Genomic DNA, 23,076 nt, shown 5'->3' with positions numbered 1-23,076 from the left:
CTTGATGTGTTAGAATCGCTTATAATCGGTTTTTAGGGTTTCCCTATTCTCAGGGCTAAAACAGGTAGTGCATCCCAAAATGTTCAATGTTAACATTCAGATTCATATTCTACACATCCAGACCTTTCAAAAAAGTATGGTTTTGTTGGGAGGTGGGGGGGGTGCACGGTAGGCCTATCTAGCTCGCGGCCTAATCCACCAGGTGTGTAAGCACACATGTGCAAAATTGAAAACGCAGCACTCAGGTGTGTTATGCTCGATCCTCGAGGGGCGTTCTCACTGATCTATAACACTGGATAGACTATCCCATTGTTTTCGCCCCATCATTCTTTATGTCGATCAGTGAGGATCGAGGCCAGAGGAGCGAGGGAGGACGTATAAAAGCCCAAATGAGAGGCACCAGTTTGCCTTGAGATGGGAGAAATACGGATTTCAATGTTGGACTTCCTGCTTTCAATGATGTAAAAATAATTTTACATCATTGAAAGCAGGAAGTCCAACATTGAAATCCATATTTCTCCCATCTCAAGGCAAACTGAGGGAATGATGCACGACCATTCAAAAACATGACTGTTTTTCTAAATAAATTCTTAATAAAGTATTTCTTATCTTATTTTTCATCTCATGCTAGAGCACTAGTACCATGGAGACACATTGAAATTTGATCACCATAAACACCCTAACACGCCCTGATGCACTGCTTTACTCCAGATCGGACGTCAGCTACTCCACCTACTCAACCTGTTTAAAGATGAAACATCACAACTCAATCCTACAGACTCTCAATGTAGAGGCGATCTGTTCCTGTATTCAAAGCCTCAAAGGTTTGGTCATCATGAGATACACCTGCATTGCTATCATCTTGTGCAGCATCTTAAAAAATGCCAGTGGCCAGTACAATGTCAGCGGCAAACTTTTAGTTTTTCTCCTTGATGGCTTACGGTATGACTACCTCAACAATCTGGACACTTTTCCTGGGTTCCAAAAGATTGTGGAAAATGGAGTGAAAGTGGATTACCTGACTCCAGAATTCCCTAGTCTGTCCTTCCCAAACTACTACTCACTAATGACAGGTAAGGTTACATTGGGCTGAGGCTCTGCGGGTCTCAGACCTGCTCATTTATCCGGATGTGTCTGTTTGCAGTCAGTTGGGCACTGGAAATACTGTATGCGTCCCATTTGAATGGAAGGGAGGCTTTTAAAAACATGATATTTTTTACAATAAATGAAAGATTTTTGAAATGGCATGTCAGTTTCATCTCCACACATGTAATTTTAGTTGTTGCAGATTCAGCATGTTCTGAGGTGTACAGCACTATAGGAAGTGCAACCTCATGTGGTCTACTTCACATGCAAGAGGCTGTGTGGACCCATATGAAAAAGAAATAGAAAGAACTTATACTGCCAGCAATGTGTTTTATATACAAAACTTGTATGATTTACTCTTGAAAGTGGCCCCTTTCTCATTTTCCTCATACAATGTCATACACAGATTTACTAAGGATCTTATAAAGGTTTCACTGTCATAAATATCTATCAGGATTCAGATAAAACATGGTAATATTGTGTATGATTTGTCTATATCTTTTCCATATGGGTTCGAAGCTTGTCCCATATAAGACCATTATAAGATCCTTAGTAAATCTGTGTGAAACATATAAAACTTTGTAAACTGTAAGGGCTATATATGACATGTATGAGGAAAACGAGAAAGGGGCCACTTTCAAGAGTAAATCATACAAGTTTTGTATATAAAACACATTGCTGGCAGTATAAGTTTTTTCTATTTCTTTTTCATATGGGGAGCGACAAACTTTTGAAAAGTATCCTGTCTATTTGCATTGTATTGTTTCGTTAGCTAAGTGGGCATTAGATCCACAGCAATGACATTTTCTACCTTGGTTAACAGGTGCATTAGAGCTAACCACATTTACATGGTTCCCTCTTCCCATTCGTTTGAATGTATGCTGCACTGCTTGTACTGGGGCAACATGTGTGTCTGTTATTGCCTTTGCATGGTCTGCAGCAAGTTGAGCGGCCAAAGTCAAAGCTCTAGTGTAAGATCAGAATCTAACAACAGTCTTTCACGTATAGGTTGTGGGTTGCACATATATTTTCTGTTGGTAGCAAAAGCACAGGTTGACACTATTCTTGCAGAGCTGCAACATATTGGAGTATTGACTCATGAGGAGCTTGAGAATATTTACGAAGAGCATTGTGGCTCCGCCACTGTACAGGTGCTGGTCATATAATTAGAATATCATCAAAAAGTTTATTTATGTCAGTAATTCCATTCAAAATTCAGTATCTCAGAAAATTAGAATACTGAAATAATGAGAATTATTCAAATAAATAAACTTTCTGATGATATCCTAATTATATGACCAGCACTTGTACAATAAGTGAAGCTATATAAAAGAATGTTGTTCACCTCATGTACAGTACAACACTATCCATATTCTATCTATGTGGTGGTGCAATCTAAAGTGCGCGGGGCGTCTTTTATTTATAGATAGTGCAAAACAACAAATGTACAGTAGCCTCTGACTGGTGCTGACTTAAAGTCAGGGGTGAAACTATTTTTTAATTTTTTGGTATACGGACTTGTATTGTAGGCCCATGAAATTCACAATGAACATCATGGGCCCATTCTTAAGCCGGCGCATTGGGAGGCCAGTCCTATTCCTATCTTACACTAATTTTACTGCCAAGTTCACAGGTTGTCAAATGAACAATACTCTAAAGTGAAAAGCTCATGTAATATAGTTATCATTACAATAAGAGCACTGTCACTACACTGTGTTACCAACTGTATGGCACACGGTCACATCATAAAAACTGTTTACAGTAAGATAATTAGTTCACTTTGCAATCAGCCTAAGCAGTGTAAATAAGGCACAGGTAAGATATCCGTGTGGAGTACAATGGAGGGAGCAGGAAGAGTGATATTTAGAGGAGGCCTAGGAAGAGGATGTGGAGGTGAAGGAGCTCGGAGGATGAGGACAAGGAGCCCGGTGCCTTGTCCTTTTGTCTCAGTGAAATTACTATTTTGTGTTTTGACTTTGTATTTGTTTTGATGAGTGTGAACACCAATACTTGAAGTTTGGGTCCCTGTGTGTTTACAGAACTAGGGCAAAAGTATGACCTCAAACTGACATACTGTAGCCTACCTTGTGCACAGAGAAAGCAAAAGCCAGATGTGTCTTGTATTCATACCATCAGTGTGTAGTTGAAACATTGTGTGCTTAGTAAATGATGGCTTGTGTTTACTGTTTGATACAGAAACACCATTTTTATGAAGGTGTGGAGAGTTAATCAAGCTGTGTTCGCTTTTGCAAGAGAACTACAATGTTCTGATAATTTGGTGAAAGGTTTTGTGATTTGTGTGTAGTGTTTTGCAAAAATAGCCAATAGTTACAAAAAATGTATACTTAAGCAATCAGAAAAAAACTGTAATAATAATAATAATAAACATTAATTTATGCCCGGGAGCTTCCATGTCTTTCATTTCACCAGGCCGATACACTGAAGTGCACCAGATGATTGCTAACAAGATGTGGGACATGAAACCAAATACGGAATTCAGTCTTGATGACCCTCTGTGGTGGAATGGATCCGAGCCGCTCTGGGTGACCATGCAGAAACTGGACAAGAGGGTCTACATGTACTACTGGCCAGGTCAGTGCACTCAATTCTGCTGGTGGAAACAGAGAACAGGAAAATTGTCAATCATAAGGAAATATGAAATAAAAATCATAAGGAATATAAGGAATAATCAATAATTAACAAGAACATATATAAGATGGAATATTTAAAAGACAGATACAGGTCTGCTAACAGATAGACTTTGAGTCTAATTTACATAGCAAACCAGTAGTGATCCTTCTCAAACACCCAGAGCTGTTGCCACTCCTAACTGTATTTTTATTATTTTGGAAGTATTAAATTAATTCATGGGCTCCCCATCATGCATGAATTTGATCTCAAAGTCATACAGCGCCCCCCACAATTATTGGCACCCCTGTTTAAGATGTGTTCTTTAGCTTCTAATAAATTCATTTTTTTTCCAAATAATATAGGACCACAATGAAAAAAAGCGTAAAATCCAACCTTTAATACAAGTGCATTTATTCAGAAGGAAAAAAATCCCACATTAAGAAATAATTATTTTACATCAAATCATGTGTGCCACAATTATTGGCACCCCTGATGTTAATGCATTGTACAACCCCCTTTTGCTAATAAAACACCACCTAATCTTGTCTTATAATGTTTCACAAGATTAGAGAAAACAGAAAGAGGGATCTTCGACCATTCCTCTTTGCACAAAATCTCCAAATCAGCCAACGACCTGGTTTCTCTCCTCTGCACTCTCCTCTTCAACTCACCCCACAGGTTTTCAATGGGGTTGAGGTCTGGGAACTGAGATGGCCATGGTAGGAGCTTGATACGGTGTCTGGTGAACCATTTCTGTGTAGACTTGGCCATATGTTTAGGGTCATTATCTTGCTGAAAGACCCAGTGACAATCCATCTTCAGCATTTCGGGCAGAGGCCACCAGATTTTGATTTAAAATGTCCTGGTATTTCAAAGCATTCATGATGCCATGCACCCTAACAAGGTTCCCAGGCCCTTTGGAAGAGAAACAGGCCCACAGCATCACCGATCCTCCATACGTCACAGTGGGCATGAGGTGCTGTTTTGCATACTCATCTTTTTGTTACGCCAGACCCACTTAGAGTTGCCCAAAAGCTCTAACTTTGTCTCATCTGACCAAAGCACACGGTCCCAGTTGAAGGCCCAGTACCGCTCCAGACGTTTGTGCATACGATTTTGAGTGAGAAAGGTTTTTTTCCCTGCATGCCTCCCAAACAACTTGTTGGCATGTAGATAGCGCCTGATGGTTGTTTTGGAGACTTTGTGACCCCAAGATGCAACCATTTGATGCAATTCTGTAACAGTGAGTTTTGGAGATTCTTTTATTTCTCTTACCATCCTCCTCACTGTGCGTGGTGGCAAAATAAACTTGCGTCCTCTTCCAGGCTTGTTTACCACTGTTCCAGTTGTTTTAAACTTCTTAACGATTCCTCTGACCATAGATATGGGCAGGTATGCGAGTGGCTATTTTCTTGTAGCCATTGCCTTACTTGTGAAGGTCGACACACATCTGCCTACTTGAACGGTGTGTTCCTTTGTCTTTCCCATGTTGAAGAGAAATGGCCTCTGTGTCACGTCATATTGGTAGCCCAGGGAAACAGGATGTTAAGAATTACTAATTAAATGTTCCTACATACTCTGATTGACTTTGTAAACTACTGTAGAAATGACAGAAATGACAGAAATACTCTAATTACATTTATTTCCTAGGAATTGTTAGGGGTGCCAGTAATTGTGGAACAGGTGATTTTATGAAGAATAATTATTTCTTAATGTGGGATTTTTTTTCCTTCTAAATAAATGCACTTGTATTAAAGGTTGGATTTTACGCTTTTTTTCAGTGTGGTCCTATATTATTTGGGGAAAAAAATGAATTTATTACTGTAGAAGCTAAAGAACACATCTTAACCAGGGGTGCCAATAATTGTGGAAGGTGCTGTATGTAAAGTTTGAAGTAGTTGATTAAGCCCATTGCTGCCATGTGAAAATGAGTTTGAATGTATGCTGTTACAAACATTCCCAGAATGATGGCATCCTTTTGACAAATCCTTAGTGCTGGTATGTCTGGGGTATGAAAATTGTGTTTCAGGGTGTGATGTTGAGATTCTAGGAGTGAGACCATCCTTCTGTGAACCATACAAACCAAATATAACTGAGAAGAACTTGACAGATGCCATGGAACATGCCCTTGATGCGCTAAAGTATGTGTTCTATCCTGGTTCAACTGATCCAATCGGTGTTCTATCTTGGTTCATCTGATCCCATCTGTAATGTGACAATATGATGAATGTCTTTTTTTGCATTATACTTTTTATTATATTGTAACTCATATTTTCTCAGATGTTTCTCTATGCAAAAGGCATTCTCAAGTGTTTTGTCATTATTCTTTTGGATATGATTGCACAAAGAAACACCTACAGATCTGTAAAATATATTCACCCTCCTTGGATATTTCCGCAGTTATTGCTTTCATAAATGTACTGTCAATTTAATTTGGCCTTTTTCTATTGTTTCCAAAAACTATAAGGAAAGGAACGTAAGGAATATCGCAAAATATCTAGGGGGATGAATACTTACTTATAATAGGTACTATGTGCAATGTTTTCACATAGCACATAGCCAAACATGATGGGCATATGGTGTTGATTCTCCTGATTGTGGACACTGATAACATGTTGCTAGCTGAACTGCCTCCTGTTCTTCCATTAGTGATGGTCAAGCTGATATGGCTGCCGTGTTTTATGACAAGGTGGATGTGATAGGCCATTTATTTGGGCCTCAGTCACTTTCAGACGAGCTTCATTGTCTGGATAGAGCCATGAAGGCTCTCAATGAAAAAGTTGTGGTGAGAAGTATTCCTCTCTCTCTCTCTCTCTCTCTCTCTCTCTCTCTCTCTGTGTATTGGGTGCAGTTGGCACCAGAAGTGTTTGTGAGTGAGTAAACTTTGGGTGTCATGGTTAAGTAACAGGGCAAATATTGACAGGGATGCCCAATATTAGTAGCCTGACGACGTCATACTCAATTCTTATCAGAATATGAGTCTGAAACTGCTCCATTCAGCTGTGATTATGGGGCGTGATTCAACCGATACAGTGCGGGGGGGGGGGGGATAGCTCTGCACTCATTGGATAGACCAAACCAAACAGAACAAGTTATTGGCTGTCAGTATCTGCGAAATCTAAGACAGAAATATGTAGCAGGGTAGGCTATGGAAAACATCCTCCTTCGTTTTTAAAAATAATTCCTTCAAACTGTATATGCTATGAACAGCTGGGGAAGTGTGTCGTTAACCCAACGAGCAAACAGACATTTTTAAACAAACGGGAACAACATCACCCAAACATGCTGTTTTAACTGGGTGAAAGTGAAACTGAAGTTTTCCCACATATCCTCGTTGGTCTAAGTGTTCAGAAATAGTTGTGCGAATCCGTGATAAAACCTCCGTTTCAATAGCTAAGATAAACGAAAGGCCAAACTGCATGAACAAATTATGCATTCATAGCCATAGCGTTTCTGTTGCAATCAAAATCAACCTAAGCGAACATGGTCTCACACCTAACTCGTTGAACGAGGACGCATGCAGCCGTGAACGTCACTGCTGTTCATATGTCAATCATCACGTAAAGCCCGCCCTGTGAAATGTGATTGGTCCGAGCCGAAGTGTATCTCGAATAATAGAGCTCCCCAGTCCCGCCCCTCCTCCGAGAGAGGTGCTTGTCCGGAAGTAAAATTCTCATTCATTTCTCCCATTGACTTCTGGAAAAATTCGGATATAAAGAGTTTTAGACCATGCCTTAGGCTAACCAGCTACGATGTGACTCATAAGCATATAACTTATAATTTCGAGTGAAAAAATGAACAGAAAATGTAAAAAAAGCGAAAGGTACAAGACTGTGTACATATCTTAAATTCCGAGATAGAGAACTCAAATCCCAGGATGCTTTGCAAACGTACACACATTTCCAACATTTGCAGCCTAAAGATAGTTTAACATGGTTCCATATTAATCTGAGAAAAGAAGATGATTACTTCCTACCGTTTCCATTGAGTAAATTCAACCTTCAAGATGAGAAAACCGTTATTTTTCGGAAGACCACACATCGGTCCTGATCAGCCCTGCAGCCATTTTAAGTTTTGAAGTTCCAGCGAGACGAAGCTGGACGATAGGCGCGGGAAAAGCTGAGTACAGTTTGTTTGGCATTGCCATGGCAACGGCGATCTCTACCAATCAAAGGCTCTGCTTTCACCAGTTTTACACGTTAGGGTGTCGGGTAGTGTAGTACTCTCTCGTTAAATCGTGAATAAAGCATTGTTTTCTCAAAACAAGGTTGATGCCCCCATTAACTTTTGACATCTATATGAGCAGGTATAATCGCTTAGTCACATCGTAGCTGGTTTTAAGTCTACCATGGACGGTTACGATGTTATGGCTTATTCTCCAATTGTCAATGGAGAAATTGTATTGGATTTTTACTTCCGGACAAGGCTGTGGGCGGGACTGGGGAGCTCTATAGAGCTCCCCAGTCCCGCCCCTCCTCCGAGAGAGGTGCTTGTCCGGAAGTAAAATTCTCATTCATTTCTCCCATTGACTTCTGGAAAAATTCGGATATAAAGAGTTTTAGACCATGCGTTGGGCCAGGGGTGTCCAAACTACGGCCCGCGACGCACTTTAGTGCGGCCCGCGGAGCATGTATACGTTTATTATAGATAGCCTATGGCCCGCCACACTTCATTGGCTGTTCGCTATTTCTTTCCAGCAACGACGTTAACATTACTGCAAACTCCTTTACACTCTTCTTAGAGAACGTTTACAATGTCAATATCAAAACAGCATGTTACATAGAGATGATACTCTTTGAAATCTCTATTGCAGCTAATCTAATTTGCGTTGTTACATACTCATAAGTCATAACGTTAGGCTACTCATAACATTGGCTAATTGGGAACGTGTTTTAGCGCGCACGAAAGGGAGAGAGCGCACCAGCTGGCTTGTCATTCTTGATAACTGTTATCTCCTTCTTATAAGAAACGTTTAAAAGAAAAACGTGAAGACAACAGTAGTTTCACTACTGAGCAACGGTCATTAGGCACAGCAGCCACTGAGTGGAGCCGGTGTACCATGTTATCTTGTGATCAGTTCAGATTGTGATATTTGCATAAAATCACTGAATATTCAACAAGAACCCTCCCTACTTGTTAACAGCGCTCTGCTCTGCCTCCGCCCCTCGAGTGCTGGAGATTCACATTTTCAGGAAGCTGCAGTGAGCGAGATAATTGGGAATAAAGATCTTGCCAAAAACATGCCGACATCACCGATTCATGCAGGTGTGCTTAAGCATAATCCACACAAGATGCTCTAGAAAAAGGAATTGTTCAAGTAAAACAACAAGGTTTTGTTGGGTTTCGAACATGAGTCTCGCGTGGGCAAAATGATCCTTTGAGCTGCATCTTTACCACAGCACTACGGTAAGCAATGGGAACCTGTGAGCTAGCGTAGCTTATTATACTGAAATCATGACGTCCACGTTATGTGGGATGGCTCATGACATGAGCAAACACAGGAATGCAAGCCTTAAATAATACAGATTTATGTCATAGGCTACAGTAACAAACGGGCATGACCTCATTCCAGACGTTGTTCATTTTGAGGGACAGAAACACGTTATATCTAATGCAAAAAACATGAAGATCACTGGGCCTCGAACTGCTCATTAAAACGTCAAAATTTGTAACTGTACGCCCTATAACTCCATTGCGCCACAAATCTGCTGAAATGAAGTTAGGATATTTAATACATGGTCTTCCCAATAAATGAATAGCTTTATGTTATGTTGTGACAATGTTTGTCAGCCGATCAATATTTAAGTATAGCCTATACGTTCATTAGCAATACATCTGAAGAATTTTGCAACAGGCTACGAGAAGCATAGCCTTTTAGAAATCTGTTCGAGATAAGCATGTGACATTCTGTGAGATGATTCACAATTTAACAATGAAATGATCAAATTTTTGCCTTACTCATTTTACCCCAAAAACAGAATAAAGTGGTAGGGATCATGCATGTTTGTAGTAGGCTATAGTTGAAGCAAGATGAGCCTACTTTAGCTATGTTTCGAGACTTGCATGCCCATGTTAAATTGTGATATCACCAGTTAACATAGGCGTATATTTCTCACAGTATGTTAACCTGTGTTAACTTTGACTAAAAGCCCAATAAATTGTTAAAAATCACCCTGTTTTTCCAGCAGCTCGTGTTGTAGGGGTATAAGCCACTCTTGATGGGATGTTTTTGTCCACGACATCCACGGTTCGAATCCAGCCATCGCTAGGTAGCTAGGCTACATTGTTTCATTTCATTCTTTGCTATTAGCATAGCATGTGTCGTATTTGTGTGATTAATGCTTAGACGAACATGTATTAGACATAAACTGGTGATGCTTTCAGCTATATGCTATCCATTATTTTCTCTCACTTGCAAGCATTTTGTGAAAATACAAACTCTAAGGGGCGGAGGCAGAGCACGCGTTGAAGAAGTAGGCAGGGCCTTTTTGAATATTCACTGATGTTATGCAAATATCACCAGTTAACATAAAAACCAGTCAAACTAGAACACCGGCAAGAGTCTTAAAGTGACAGTGCACCATTTATAAATGAATTAAACAGCCTCATATTAACCGTATTTCTTAAAGAATGTATTTTCTACAACAAAATAACGTTGTCATTATTATCATTGAACTAGTTATATACATTACGTATATTGCATTGTGTACATGTCCAATGGGGGGTGTGGGGGGGGGGGGGGGGGGGGGGTTATGGCCCACCGGTCAATTTCCAAGACCCATTGTGGCCCTTGAGCCAAAAAGTTTGGACACCCCTGCCTTAGGCTAACCAGCTACGATGTGACTCATAAGCATATAACTTATAATTTCGAGTGAAAAAATGAACAGAAAATGTAAAAAAAGCGAAAGGTACAAGACTGTGTACATATCTTAAATTCCGAGATAGAGAACTCAAATCCCAGGATGCTTTGCAAACGTACACACATTTCCAACATTTGCAGCCTAACGATAGTTTAACATGGTTCCATATTAATCTGAGAAAAGAAGATGATTACTTCCTACCGTTTCCATTGAGTAAATTCAACCTTCAAGATAAGAAAACCGTTATTTTTCGGAAGACCACACATCGGTCCTGATCAGCCCTGCAGCCATTTTAAGTTTTGAAGTTCCAGCGAGACGAAGCTGGACGATAGAGAGCCGAAGTCACGCCCTTCTACTTCCGGTCTATGGGACCTATTTTACGATTTTTTATGCATGGGAGTCAATGGAGAGATAACAATTATTTGTTGGTCCCGTTCGAGTTGGACCGTGCATTTCACATATGATGTGTGGGAATTTAAAAGATCATTTTTCACATTAATAAAGTTCTGTTTTTCATTAGACTTTAAAAGTTATCTAAGTTTTGTGCGAATCCGTTCAGTGGACTACATCTGTCGTCTCAAACGATGCACGTCACCAACTGAGCCACCAACTAGCAAACGAGAGGCTGGCTAGTTAGCTAGCTATTATGCTAGTTAACGGTTACATCTTGCTGCCAGCTAAGTCACTTAACAGTAGTGTTTGTACAGTCTATGAATGAAATACAACTTATCTGATGTGTTTAATCCTCTGACTCATGATATTTTCATCGGCAAGGGGGAAGCTCACATAAGACCTGTTGCTGGCGCCCGTGGCTGTGAATTGGTCTAACGTCACTAACGCGACTGATGTGTTTGTAGTCGTTGGAAACACGATCTTTCACAATGTTGTAATTCACTAGTTACGACATACTTTTCAAATGTCTTTACATGAAAAATTGTCATTAAAATTGACAAACATCATATGGGTAATTCAAGGCACAAGACAATCGGGACCAGAAAATAATTTATATTTCTCCATTGACTGCCATTGAAAAAAAATCCAAAGATAGGTCCCATGGAGGCAATCGGAAGGGGCGGGACTTCGGCTCTCTATAGCATGGACGATAGGCGCGGGAAAAGCTGAGTACAGTTTGTTTGGCATTGCCATGGCAACGGCGATCTCTACCAATCAAAGGCTCTGCTTTCACCAGTTTTACACGTTAGGGTGTCGGGTAGTGTAGTACTCTCTCGTTAAATCGTGAATAAAGCATTGTTTTCTCAAAACAAGGTTGATGCCCCCATTAACTTTTGACATCTATATGAGCAGGTATAATCGCTTAGTCACATCGTAGCTGGTTTTAAGTCTACCATGGACGGTTACGATGTTATGGCTTATTCTCCAATTGTCAATGGAGAAATTGTATTGGATTTTTACTTCCGGACAAGGCTGTGGGCGGGACTGTGGAGCTCTATAGCAGCTGAACGGAGCAGTGCCAGACCGAAGTTCCCTGCAGAAAAAGAATGGAGGCGGGGCTAAACTTCGGTCTGGCATCCAGGCTACAATATTAGTGGTATGACATCAGTATCGGTAGATAACAGCTTAAGAATTGTATTATCGGCATTTGCAGATATTCCTGGCAGATGAATTGGCTGTTGAAACAGGATTGTATTCACTATTATTTGAACATGTCAAATAACATTATATATCTAGGTAACACTTTGCGGTAAGGGTACATGAATCATCATGAATTCATATATGAATTCATCCATGATTTATGCATTACTTAATGGCTTAATATTTCATTCATGAGTTCACCATATGTCATTCATGACCTCATGCATGAACAACGCATCAACTAAAGCATTAAGTATGGTGGCTACATCATTATGAACTATGGTTTGTTAAGCATGATCATGATGATTTATTTTTCTGTACATGAATCATAATGAATTCATGCATGTAAACCTTCCTGAATTATTAGGAGATTAACTAAGCATTAGTTAGGCTACTATGACTGTTGGGCTTAATTTGTACAAACTCTCTAAACACACTTTCTTAAACTCTTTCTCTAAACACACGTCATTATTCACCACTTTAGTTGAGGGGCCACAAAACATGATGAACTCATGAGTAACTAATGGTAACACTCCATAATAAGGGTCCTTAATAAATAGCAAACTAGCCATTAACTAACCCTTTGTTAATATTTGTTAACTGTTACTAAAATATCTATTTGCCACAAGTTAATGTTTTTGTCATCATTAATTAAATATTAGTTGTTTGCATATAATCTGTATGTTAATGTTTTAACAAATAGAAAACAATCTATTAACTAATATTGTATTAATATTTGTTAATAGTTAACTAAATGTATTTTTGGCACAAATTAACAGTTATTTCTTCCATCATTAAATGTTAAATGTTTATTTACAAACTACATGTTAATATGAAAGTTAATGACATTTTATTATTTAACTAATTGTTATTAAACTGTGTTTCTACCTATCCCAATATGAACCACTCCTTATAGGACCCTTGAAGTAATTGGTTAAGCTTAATTAATAGTAATATATAACTATCAGTATGGAGGACCCTTATAATAAAGTTGGTTAAGTGTAATTAATATATTAGTAATATATAACTATTAGTATGGGGGACCCTTATAATAAAGTTGGTTAAGCTTAATTAATACTTTAGTAACATATAACTATCAGTATGGAGGACCCTTATAATAAAGTTGGTTAAGCGTAATTAATGTATTAGTAATATATAACTATTAGTATGGGGACCCTTATAATAAAGTTGGTTAAGCTTAATGAATACATTAGTAATATATAACTATCAGTATGGGGACCCTTATAATAAAGTTGGAACAGTAATTATTAATCATTTACAAATATTTATGATAACATTTATCAACGATAGCATATATTTTACACTGGATCTCTCTCACTGGAAATGAATGATCTCAGCACACATTGTTGGGAAGGAGGATGAAAATGCTTTATTCATAAAGTCAAAGAACTCTCAAATAGCTTTTTGCTTTCTACTGGAACACTGACCACTGATGGTTCACCTGATGGTCTCCTGGAACACTGACCATGTAAACGCAGTCAATGATAGTTAAACTGATCAAAAAAGATTAACTAGAATGACAACAGAATGTATAAAATATTAAATAAACAGAGAAAGAGTGAGTGGGTTCAACCAGAGAGTGAGAAAAAGAGAGAAAGACAGAAAGTGTTAGTGAGGAAAGGACTTGGAAATGGAAATGTTGGTTTTGGATGGAGTTGATTAGGCTAAGCGGCGTCGGTTAGCACACCCGTGATCGAAGCAGTTTCTTCCTTTAATTTCTTTTATTGCGTTGCCTTCAACAATTGCCATACAACAATAAAGTTATGTGTGGTCTGTAAGGAACCAAATAAGCCATAATTAGTAATACGGTCACTGTACCACATAATCACTGTCTAATAAACAAGGCAGGCCACATGTTAAGCACCCCATTTGCATCCAATGCTCATTGGCAATTTACTGTCACATAAAGATAGCCTAAATGAACTGAATAGCTGATATCTGTTATATTCTATGAACATAACCATATCTCAATCACACACACAACAGAAGACAGGATACATGCATTGACATTACTAACCAAAGTAAAGTATAAATTTCCCTTAAGGCTAATCTCCGCTTAGCATAACGCTAAGTTAGCATTCCAAACGAGCATGACACACATCCATATCCCACCAACAACAGGCCCTACACATGACTCAGCCTAAGTATCTCGGTTACTTTCACTTACTTCGTGTTTTGCACGCACACAAGGTGTTCACACAACTCAAACTGTAGGCAATAGGCAGCAAACTCGTTCAGTGATAGCTGCTAACATAATGGCATGGACTCCACCAATGCTGTAATTTAGGAAAACTAACATGAGGCTAAAGTACACAGGAGGACGTTTCTAGGCAACCACACCCTCTACAAAATAAGAGTCTTTCATACAGAGTGAGAGAGAGAGAGCACAAGAAAGAGATCGAGGGAGAGTATGAGAGAGAAAGACAGAATGAGAGACAGGCAATAAAAAATGGGCAAAAATAAAATAAAAATAATAATGTCCTCTTTGCATACAGGATTGATTTGCACTGACTTCTTTAGTGTAGGCTAGTTTTCGCATCTATTTGCTAGCCTACATCTTTCAGGACCTTGATGAACCTTGTGAGTTTCCAGTGTGAGAGACCCATAGCCTACTGATAGTTAGTTACTATATATCAATTAAGCTTAACCAACTTTATTATAAGGGTCCTATGAGGAGTGGTTCATATTGGGATGAAGGCAGAAACACAGTTTAATAACAATTAGTTAATAATAATATGTCATTAACTTTTATATTAACATATAGCCTAGCCTAGTTTGTAAATAAACATCTAACATTCTAATGTAAGAAATAAAACTGTTAATTAGTGCCAAAACAACATTTAGTTAACTATTAACACAATATTAGTTAATAGATTGCTTTCTATTTGTTAAAAACATTAACATACAGTTTATATGCAAACAACTAATCTTTAATTAATGATGAAAAAAACATTAACTTGTGGCAAATAGATATTTTAGTAACAATTAACAAATATTAACAAAGGGTTAGTTAATGATTAGTTTGCTATTAACAAAGGGTTAGTTAACGATTAGTTTGCTATTTATTAAGGACCCTTATTATGGAGTGTTACCCAGTTTTTCTCGATTGTTAACACACATTTTCTGAAAACATGCCTCATATTCTCAGAACTCTACACACAAATCCAAAACAACACACACAATGGGCAAAACTCCACAATTCTCCTGCAAAATGACACTTTACCTTCAAAACAATGTAATTTCTCCTCAAAATGCTCTTTTGTTCTCAAGAGACACACACAAGCCATCATATATCAAGACATTTACAAGGACCAGTTACGTAAGGCATGAAGTAATGCACAAATTATGAATGAATTCATGTATGAATTCATGATGATTCATGTACCCTTACCGTAAAGTGTTACCCAAATATTTTACTCTACAGGAAATCTGTAGAGGAAATGAAAAAGAGAGGTTAACACAAATTAACCGGTATTCACAATTGGCCCAAATGAGTTTGAAAATATCGACAGAAATCCAAATATCGTGCATTCCTAATTCCAGTGACATTTCACTCTGACACATACAACAATAATGAAATGGCCTCAGATAAGTACAGTAAATGGAAAGATGCGAAAATTAAAGAAGCTAACAGGCACATGCACTAATGCATATTGGTGGGGGGGGGGGGGGGGGGTGTTGCAGGAAAAAAACATGAGCGATGTCCTGAACATTGTCATGTTCTCTGATCACGGCATGTCAGAGATCACAAACCTCATTGAACTGGACAAACACATCAATTTGTCTGATGTCTTCATGGTGCTGGACGTTGGTCCTGTCATGAGCCTGTGGCCTAAAGAAGAAAAGTTTGAAGAGGTGAGATCCTCTTTTTGCCCTTATACTCTATTTACAACTCCTGATGAGAGAAAGGTGTGAACATAATGCAGATGGGATAAGATAATTCCCTCCCCCTTCCCCCCCCCCCCCCCCCCCCAGATATTCACTGCTCTTAGTGCACTGGAAAATATGACAACCTACCGCAGAGCTGACATCCCTGATCGATTCAATTACAAAAAAGGGAAATTTGTTTCAACTCTGACCCTTGTAGCCAAACCAGGCACGGTCATCACTCCTGTAAGTTTCTCTGAGTGCTCATTTAATGTAATTTAATTTAATTGACTAATGAATTAATTAACTGTCCTTATTTCTGTGCTCATATCACTATCAAAGGGGAGAAACAGTCTCAACCCAGAACTTTTCTACTGTTCTTAACTGTGTGTGTGCGTGTGTGTGTGCGTGTGCGTGTGCGTCTGCGTGCGTGCGTGCGTGCGTGCGTGTGTGTGTGTGTGTGTGTGTGAAGAAATGAATAAAAAGGAAATCATATTATGTGAAGACAAAGGTGGGAAAGGGAGTACGAGATTAAACTAAGAAGGCATAATATGCCCAATGTCAGTCAAAAGTATTTCAACTTTGCACCATAATACAGTAATTGAATCAGGTGTCAAACTGTGAAGTTTTGCATATAGCCTTGTCATGATTGGGACTAGACTTAATTCCCGTCTCTCTATTCCCACATTCACGTGTAGTCATGATCCTGTTCCTTCAAAAGCTTAAAATGTATTGCATTTTACAAGACTTTTCAGGCCGTATTGGACCTTCACTTCCAGCCAAGTACCAGTGGAGGCAAACATGGTGCACATGGCTACGACAATGAACTTGTTGAGATGAGAGGGTTCTTTGTAGCAAAAGGCCCAGGTAAGGGACTCGGGAGTCTGAAACCAATGTTGCCATTGCTTCTCAAAAAACTACACTTACTACCTGGGAACAAAATTTGTTACATCCCTTTATGTTACTCTTTGAGCATAAACCCACCATAATAAGGAAGATATGCAGTTTGCTTTTGATGCTCTTTAGTATGGTTATGATTATGGTTATGGTTATGGTTGCTTAGCAGACGCCTTTGTCCAAAGCGAACCAATGACAGCAAAGTTGGTGAAAACCAATGCAAAGAGTGGTACTATAGACTAATACAGGGGTTTTCAACTAGTCTGTAGCCCACTGGTGATGAAAGCAGAATTGCAAGAATTGCTGGTTGCCTCTACATGCATTAACTAGCCTTTTTTTCACTGTGGGTAGGTGGGTATCACTATGTCCTTCGATTGCCTCGATTGGGGGGGGGGGGGGGTCACAGTCAGTTTAAAACCTCTATTGTGGGTAATGGGAAGGCGGTGTCGCAAAATAATTATCTTAAAAATATGATCCCATCATACCATAAAATAAACCATGAAATCAGCACTTCATTTACCTTGCAAAATGAAAAATAAGACCAATAGTTGTTTTTTGTCAAGCTTATAATTCAGTTCTTTTGTTCAACAGATTTCAAAAGCAACTTCCGTGCTGGACCAATCAGAGCGGTAGATGCCTACAGTGTCATGTGTCATACTCTTGGGATCGAGCCGCTCCCCAATAACGGCTCATTCGACCGCGTGAGGGCCATGCTGAGAGAGTCCAGTACAGCGGTCCCAGTAACCCAGGACAGCTGCCTCCTGGTCTTGATAGGACTGTTCACATGTTTACATGTGTCACTTCACTAAAATCCATCCCCATTGTGTTTCATCTGCATTTACCTCAATGCCACACAGTCAGTAAATGAGCCTGAAAAGAATGCAACTTTATTTCTGTGCTTCAGAAAATAATATGTTGCTCAGTATCCATGTTAGATATATAAATAAATAATTGATCTACTGTAGTCTGTGAAGGGAAAAGGATCAAGATGGAATTAAACATTTTATTTGATACTTGTGTTTCTGTAAGATCTACACTATTGAATGGACTCTTCTGTTAAAGCAATCTCATATAGGCCTACTGTTCCTTATAATCAATACTTCCATTGTCTTGCGAATTCATTCTTCTGTTGGAAACTAACCTTAGTTCTTCAAGTTCTTCTCTATTTGATACTTCTGTGTCAGTATAGCTGGTGTGTACTGTAGATGGCAAATCATGTGTTGTATGACGATAAAAATGTTCATAATGTCCTTGATTCTTAATTAACTCGTTGTATTGTCCAAATAATGTGTGTGTGCAGAGAAGGTGTAATGACACAATGATGCAATGGTATTATACGATGCAAGGTAGCCTATAAATGTGTGTGTGAGAAACAACTGATTGTCTCTTGGGAGCACAGGCTTAGTCTCCAAATCCTGAATGCCTGGGGCTGGTTGCACAAAACACCTTAAGGTTTTCCCTTAAAATCTGATTTAAGGCCCCTTAAAATAAGATCAGTTGCACAAACACCTTAACATTTTCCCTCAAGTATTTAAGGTTTTTTCCTTATCTTGTTAGAAATCCCTTAAACCGTTGCACAAACGACCTAGCAGCCTATGTTAATGCTGATTAATGAAGTTAATTCATCACTTTTGAAAATGTAAAATAAAACGTCTGCTAATATCCTTACTCTATCAGAAGTTGTTATGTAGTTTATTTAGGCCTAGCAGTGGTAACAGGCTACTCAAGTCATGCGAACTGTTAGCCTAACAGACTCTGAGTATTTATAGATCTTTAAGCTAATTTCCTCCACAGGTTCTGCTCTTATTTGTATAATTGATATGATAAACTGATATAAATGTTATAAATGTTGATATGATAAACTGATATAAACTCTTATTTGTTCTCTCTTTATTACAATAAATAGGCCTACAGTTATATATTATATTCCTCTGAAAGAAAAGCCTAACTACGACCTCTTCTGGTCCAGAACAGGTCCAGAACAAGGTTTTTTCCCCCTTTTTCTTTTTAAATCATCAGCATGGTCAGCAGCAGATGGCGCAAGAGCACCTGGATATGACATAAATAGCCATTAGGATCAAAAGAGCCTAGTTAAAATATAAGCTAGCTAGACAGAAAAGGTGTGACAGGGAGATCTGGGCCTATAATTGTAATAAAAGAGAAAAAAACAAGTAGGCTAATCAAAGTCTTCTAGATGTCTTTTATACACAATCCAATAGCCTATTTAATATTCAATGTCCAATATCCAATAACCAATATAGTCGATAAATTACGCATTTAAATGAAAAGAACGCTTTAAATGGAAGAAAACATGACAGTAAACCAAAAAGGCATTAATAATGTTTTTTTTTTTTTTTTTTTTTTTATATATTATACCCGAAAATGTTTATTTTTCTAGGCCTATTTCAAATAAATAAGTAGCTGTAAATCTGATTCATATAGCCTACTTTCAGACTAAAAGGTGTTAAAGAGGTAAATGTTACAGTGGACGTGCAGCATATTAATCGCCATAAGCACACAGATGCGTGGTATGGGATGAGGTGTTGATGCTCTCTGGCGATTGGTCCACACCTTTCACGTGTATCGAGGATATTTGTTTCCTCCCGACTGGTTGGAGTGACAGAAAGGAGGACCAGTGAGCTGCATGGCTAAAGACTTAAGGATTGATAGGGCAGAAATTGTTTGAACTGACATGTAACGCTACACAAATGGATATAGCAGTCGCAGTGGATGTCGGAAAACGGCAATTTGTTTAGATATGGTTTACTTTGTTTATGTTTTACCCGTGGCGGTCCGAAACTTAAACCATGACATATTGAAGAAGGATAGCCGTAGCTAGCTAACGAGCTAGCTCTGTAAATAGGACCTTATTTTTTTTAATTAGCAACCAAACGGGCTAACGTTTTTGCCTTGCTCTAACGACCCTTTCCTTGTTTTTGCAGTTATCTTAATTTGTATTTAAATAATTGTTTTGAATGTAATACTTAAAAACGCTAATGTGGCTTTCTAATTAGGCACCGGTAGAATTACCTTGCAAACTTATCCTGGTAACACTCACTGATATACTGCTAGCATGTATTATGGCTAACGTTACGATAAGGTTATACGACAGCTTCAGTTAGTGTTGACACTATGGTGTCACTTAACTAGTGCATGGACAAACACCTTTGCCTATGTGAACGTTACCGTTACTTGTGAGGCGTGGTACGTATAGCGACATTAATGTGAGCGTAAACTGAATAGCATGCAGTGTGCGTCTGATACTTTTTCGGGATCCCATTCCATGCCCGGAAGAATGGCTTTCTTGTTGATAAGGCTACATGGTGATGCATGAAAGGTGGACATATTCCAGAGGCATAAAGCCTGTCCTCTTTGCGCCTTTGAGGACATGTCATTTTCAGCAGCATGCAGCATCATCTTGATGGCAGGAGCAGCAATAGTGCCGATGCCCCGATGCCGAGCGGCGCCTCTGCCTATTCCTCTTTCCGATTTTTGCCAGCTGTCGCCTTCGGAATCGCAGCAGCCGTCCTCTTTCAGTTTGGATATGGGGGAATCAGCGTTACGTCCTTCTTTCTGAAGCTGTTTATTTATGTGTCCTTCGCGTTGCTCTGTTTTCTTTTGGGAAGCATCGCCCTGCTTGTGAAGAAGAGCCCTCCCAAAATCACCAATTTTGACACCTCAAAGAGGCAATCCTCTTACCTGTCGGATTTCTTCAACAAATTAATGGTGAGTGTGTGAAAACTTTGCCATGTACAGTACAGTAGCTATGGGCATGGAATGCTACCAGGTGCTGCCTTGCTTCCAATGTTTTGATATCAAGTTCACCTTGCAAGCAGAGTGAGATCATTCATGCTTTGGCCATGTTATTATTTGTTATCTCTCAGTGTGATATAGCTACCTGTCCCCAATTAATTTGATTGAAATTGTGCTGCATGGAACAGAAAGACCACGTAGGCTAGTTATGTATTTAGTTTCTGATATAGGCTAGGCTATTAGATCCCCTATCAGCTGCACTGGCAATGGCATAGCCTACATGACGATGGAAGGATGACCATATCACCTAGTTATCTTCATTTTCTTTCACTTCTTTCAAGTAGTAACAGTTGTACAGCTGTCTTGAACCCTGTTAAATTACATTTCTGCTGCTAGCCGTCTTTTGATAGCAAATGTAGGTCAGGGCAGCAATAATAAACCATAATTGCACATCAACTATTTTGGTAATCGGTTTGATTTCCAAAATCTCTTTCCAATACCTCTCTGTGACTGTAAACTAGATGTGTTTAGCACATAGACACCTCACCCCAATAGCATTTTGTGTCTGTTAAAGCCACATGTAATAATTTCTAAAACGTATTCAGCCATTTACCTCTAGCATATCCCCTTGAATGAAAGGAAAGAACATAGCCTCCATGCATGACTTCTATCATATCTGTTGCATGTGTCTGGTGGTCTTAATGTGCTGCCAGTCAGTTTTTAATGTTTTCCATCCTTGCAGGCACGATTCTCTGTGCCTATACTGGACTCTGCACAAACCAGGAGAGTGGTGGTGTCACACAATGTGGATAAGGCCCTCAAAGAAGGTGAGTAATCCTTCCACCAGAATGTTTGGTATGTAGAAGAAAATTCCCTCTCACCCATGGCAGGGTTAAAGACCAGAATGACTGTGGGTTTATTCCTCTGGTCTGTTACAACACTCAAGAATTGCCAGCTGCTTTTCTGCATTGTGCTTAGCAACGGGGAAAAATGTGCTTGCTTGCGTGCATCTCTCAGGGAAATGTGCAGCATCCATTCATTCACACAGTGACACTTTCTAAAAGTCTCCCAAAGTGTTTTGTTTTGGATACGAAAATCATAAACTCATTTGCAAAGTCGTTGCATTGCCAGAGTCTGTATTTCAAATGGATTGACGTGTATGCGTAATATCAAGTAGGTAATCAACAACTAGGCTAAACAATATTTCCTCTGTCTTCAGATCTGACCTCAGAGCCTGTCCCAATTCTGCCATAGTTTTTCATGTCACATTTTAGCTAAATAGTCCTTGACTTCAGGAGGCACACTTGTTGTACATTTGCGGTTGACAAGTGTCCATTCGTGGTGACTCCCTTTGGGGAGATTGGAAAATTGGCACAGACAAACCTGTCAAAGTCAGACAACCTGCACTTGCCCAATGGATGGTGGACACACTACACTCTGAATCACTGACTTGACAGACAATCACGTCCAGAAAGCGAAGATGGGTATGAGAGAGAGAGAGAGAGAGAGAGAAAACGAAAGAGAGAGACTGACTATCAACCTGGTAGATGTGATGGGAAAACATCGGCCTCACAGCCGTGATTTATTGCATCACCTTGTTGATCTGTTGCTCAGAAAATGACCTCTCTTATTCATACGACAGTATAGGTTCAAAATGAATTCACGTGTGGGGAAAAGCATCCTTGTGATGGATGGTGCATTATACAGTACTAAGTAAAAGGCCAACCTGCCTTGTCCTCTTCAGCAATTTGATGCATATCTATGACTGATGTCTGTGCTGCTGTATTTCACCATCAGTAGTATTCACCCATATTGCGGTCACCATCCTATCCTGTCTGAATCAGTCGTTCAGAAAGGCTTTGCATGTCCTGGCTGTAGACCACCTGATTGAGCTATCTTAGTTTATGGCCAATTCACTACATTACATTTAACAGATACTTTTCATCGATTCCACAATGTATTTCCCTAGATTCTAGATTCACAAGGAAAGTGTTCTAGGGTGCTAGAAGGTCTAACCGCTTTCCTTGTAGCTGGAGTTGTATTGCTTTGTTCTAGACTCAAGATTGCATGTAGTGTGTGCAGTGGTAGTTACTGACGATATCCTGACTGTAACTGGTCATTTATACCTGAACTGTCAGTGATTAGGGAATATGTTTTTAATTGATTTGATAGTTTATTGTACTTTTTGTTTTATTGTACTTGAAAACTAGACTGGTGTGTCTTTGGTTCAAGTGGGCTTCCTGTTGTCAGGAGTAACTGCACTTCGCCAATTCTCAAGGACAGATGCACTCCATGCTATTTTAAGAAGAGATGATAAAGCTTGAAGGATGAATTATCTGTGACATTTCATTTGCCATGGTAGTTGATG

General features: G+C 39.1%; 2 protein-coding genes across 2 annotated transcripts in view; both read left to right on the top strand.

Annotated features, from left to right (window-relative positions):
• The first annotated feature begins 799 nt into the window (after positions 1-799).
• LOC134069002 (glycerophosphocholine cholinephosphodiesterase ENPP6-like) lies at positions 800-18,628 on the top strand. The gene is made up of 8 exons (XM_062524846.1): positions 800-1,073; positions 3,517-3,678; positions 5,747-5,858; positions 6,367-6,502; positions 15,876-16,046; positions 16,167-16,304; positions 16,805-16,925; positions 17,547-18,628. Exons 1-8 carry the CDS (start codon positions 836-838, stop codon positions 17,762-17,764), a joined length of 1,296 nt encoding a protein of 431 aa, XP_062380830.1. The 5' UTR covers positions 800-835; the 3' UTR covers positions 17,765-18,628.
• A 953-nt stretch (positions 18,629-19,581) lies between these two features.
• The window catches only part of snx25 (sorting nexin 25), a 63,212-nt gene continuing 59,717 nt past the window's right edge, over positions 19,582-23,076 (top strand). The window contains exons 1-2 of the mRNA XM_062524347.1: positions 19,582-20,681; positions 21,451-21,535. Coding sequence (XP_062380331.1) covers positions 20,361-20,681; positions 21,451-21,535 — 406 coding nt within the window. The 5' untranslated portion in view covers positions 19,582-20,360. The remainder of the gene's footprint in view (positions 20,682-21,450; positions 21,536-23,076) is intronic.

Source organism: Sardina pilchardus, chromosome 21 (assembly GCF_963854185.1).
Source record: "Sardina pilchardus chromosome 21, fSarPil1.1, whole genome shotgun sequence".
Classification (NCBI taxonomy): Eukaryota; Metazoa; Chordata; class Actinopteri; order Clupeiformes; family Clupeidae; genus Sardina; species Sardina pilchardus.
Note: the sequence above shows the minus strand (reverse complement) of the source record. Positions and strands in the feature narration are given on the sequence as shown.

What these genes read in the sequence shown, in the direction of transcription:
- LOC134069002 (XM_062524846.1), top strand. Translation starts at nt 836, where the DNA reads ATGAGATACACCTGCATTGCTATCATCTTGTGCAGCATCTTAAAAAAT. An exon ending in AAGAAGAAAAGTTTGAAGAG is followed by an intron (nt 16,047 to 16,166) that starts GTGAGATCCTCT and finishes CCCCCCCCCCAG; the next exon opens with ATATTCACTGCTCTTAGTGC. An exon ending in CTTTGTAGCAAAAGGCCCAG is followed by an intron (nt 16,926 to 17,546) that starts GTAAGGGACTCG and finishes TTTGTTCAACAG; the next exon opens with ATTTCAAAAGCAACTTCCGT.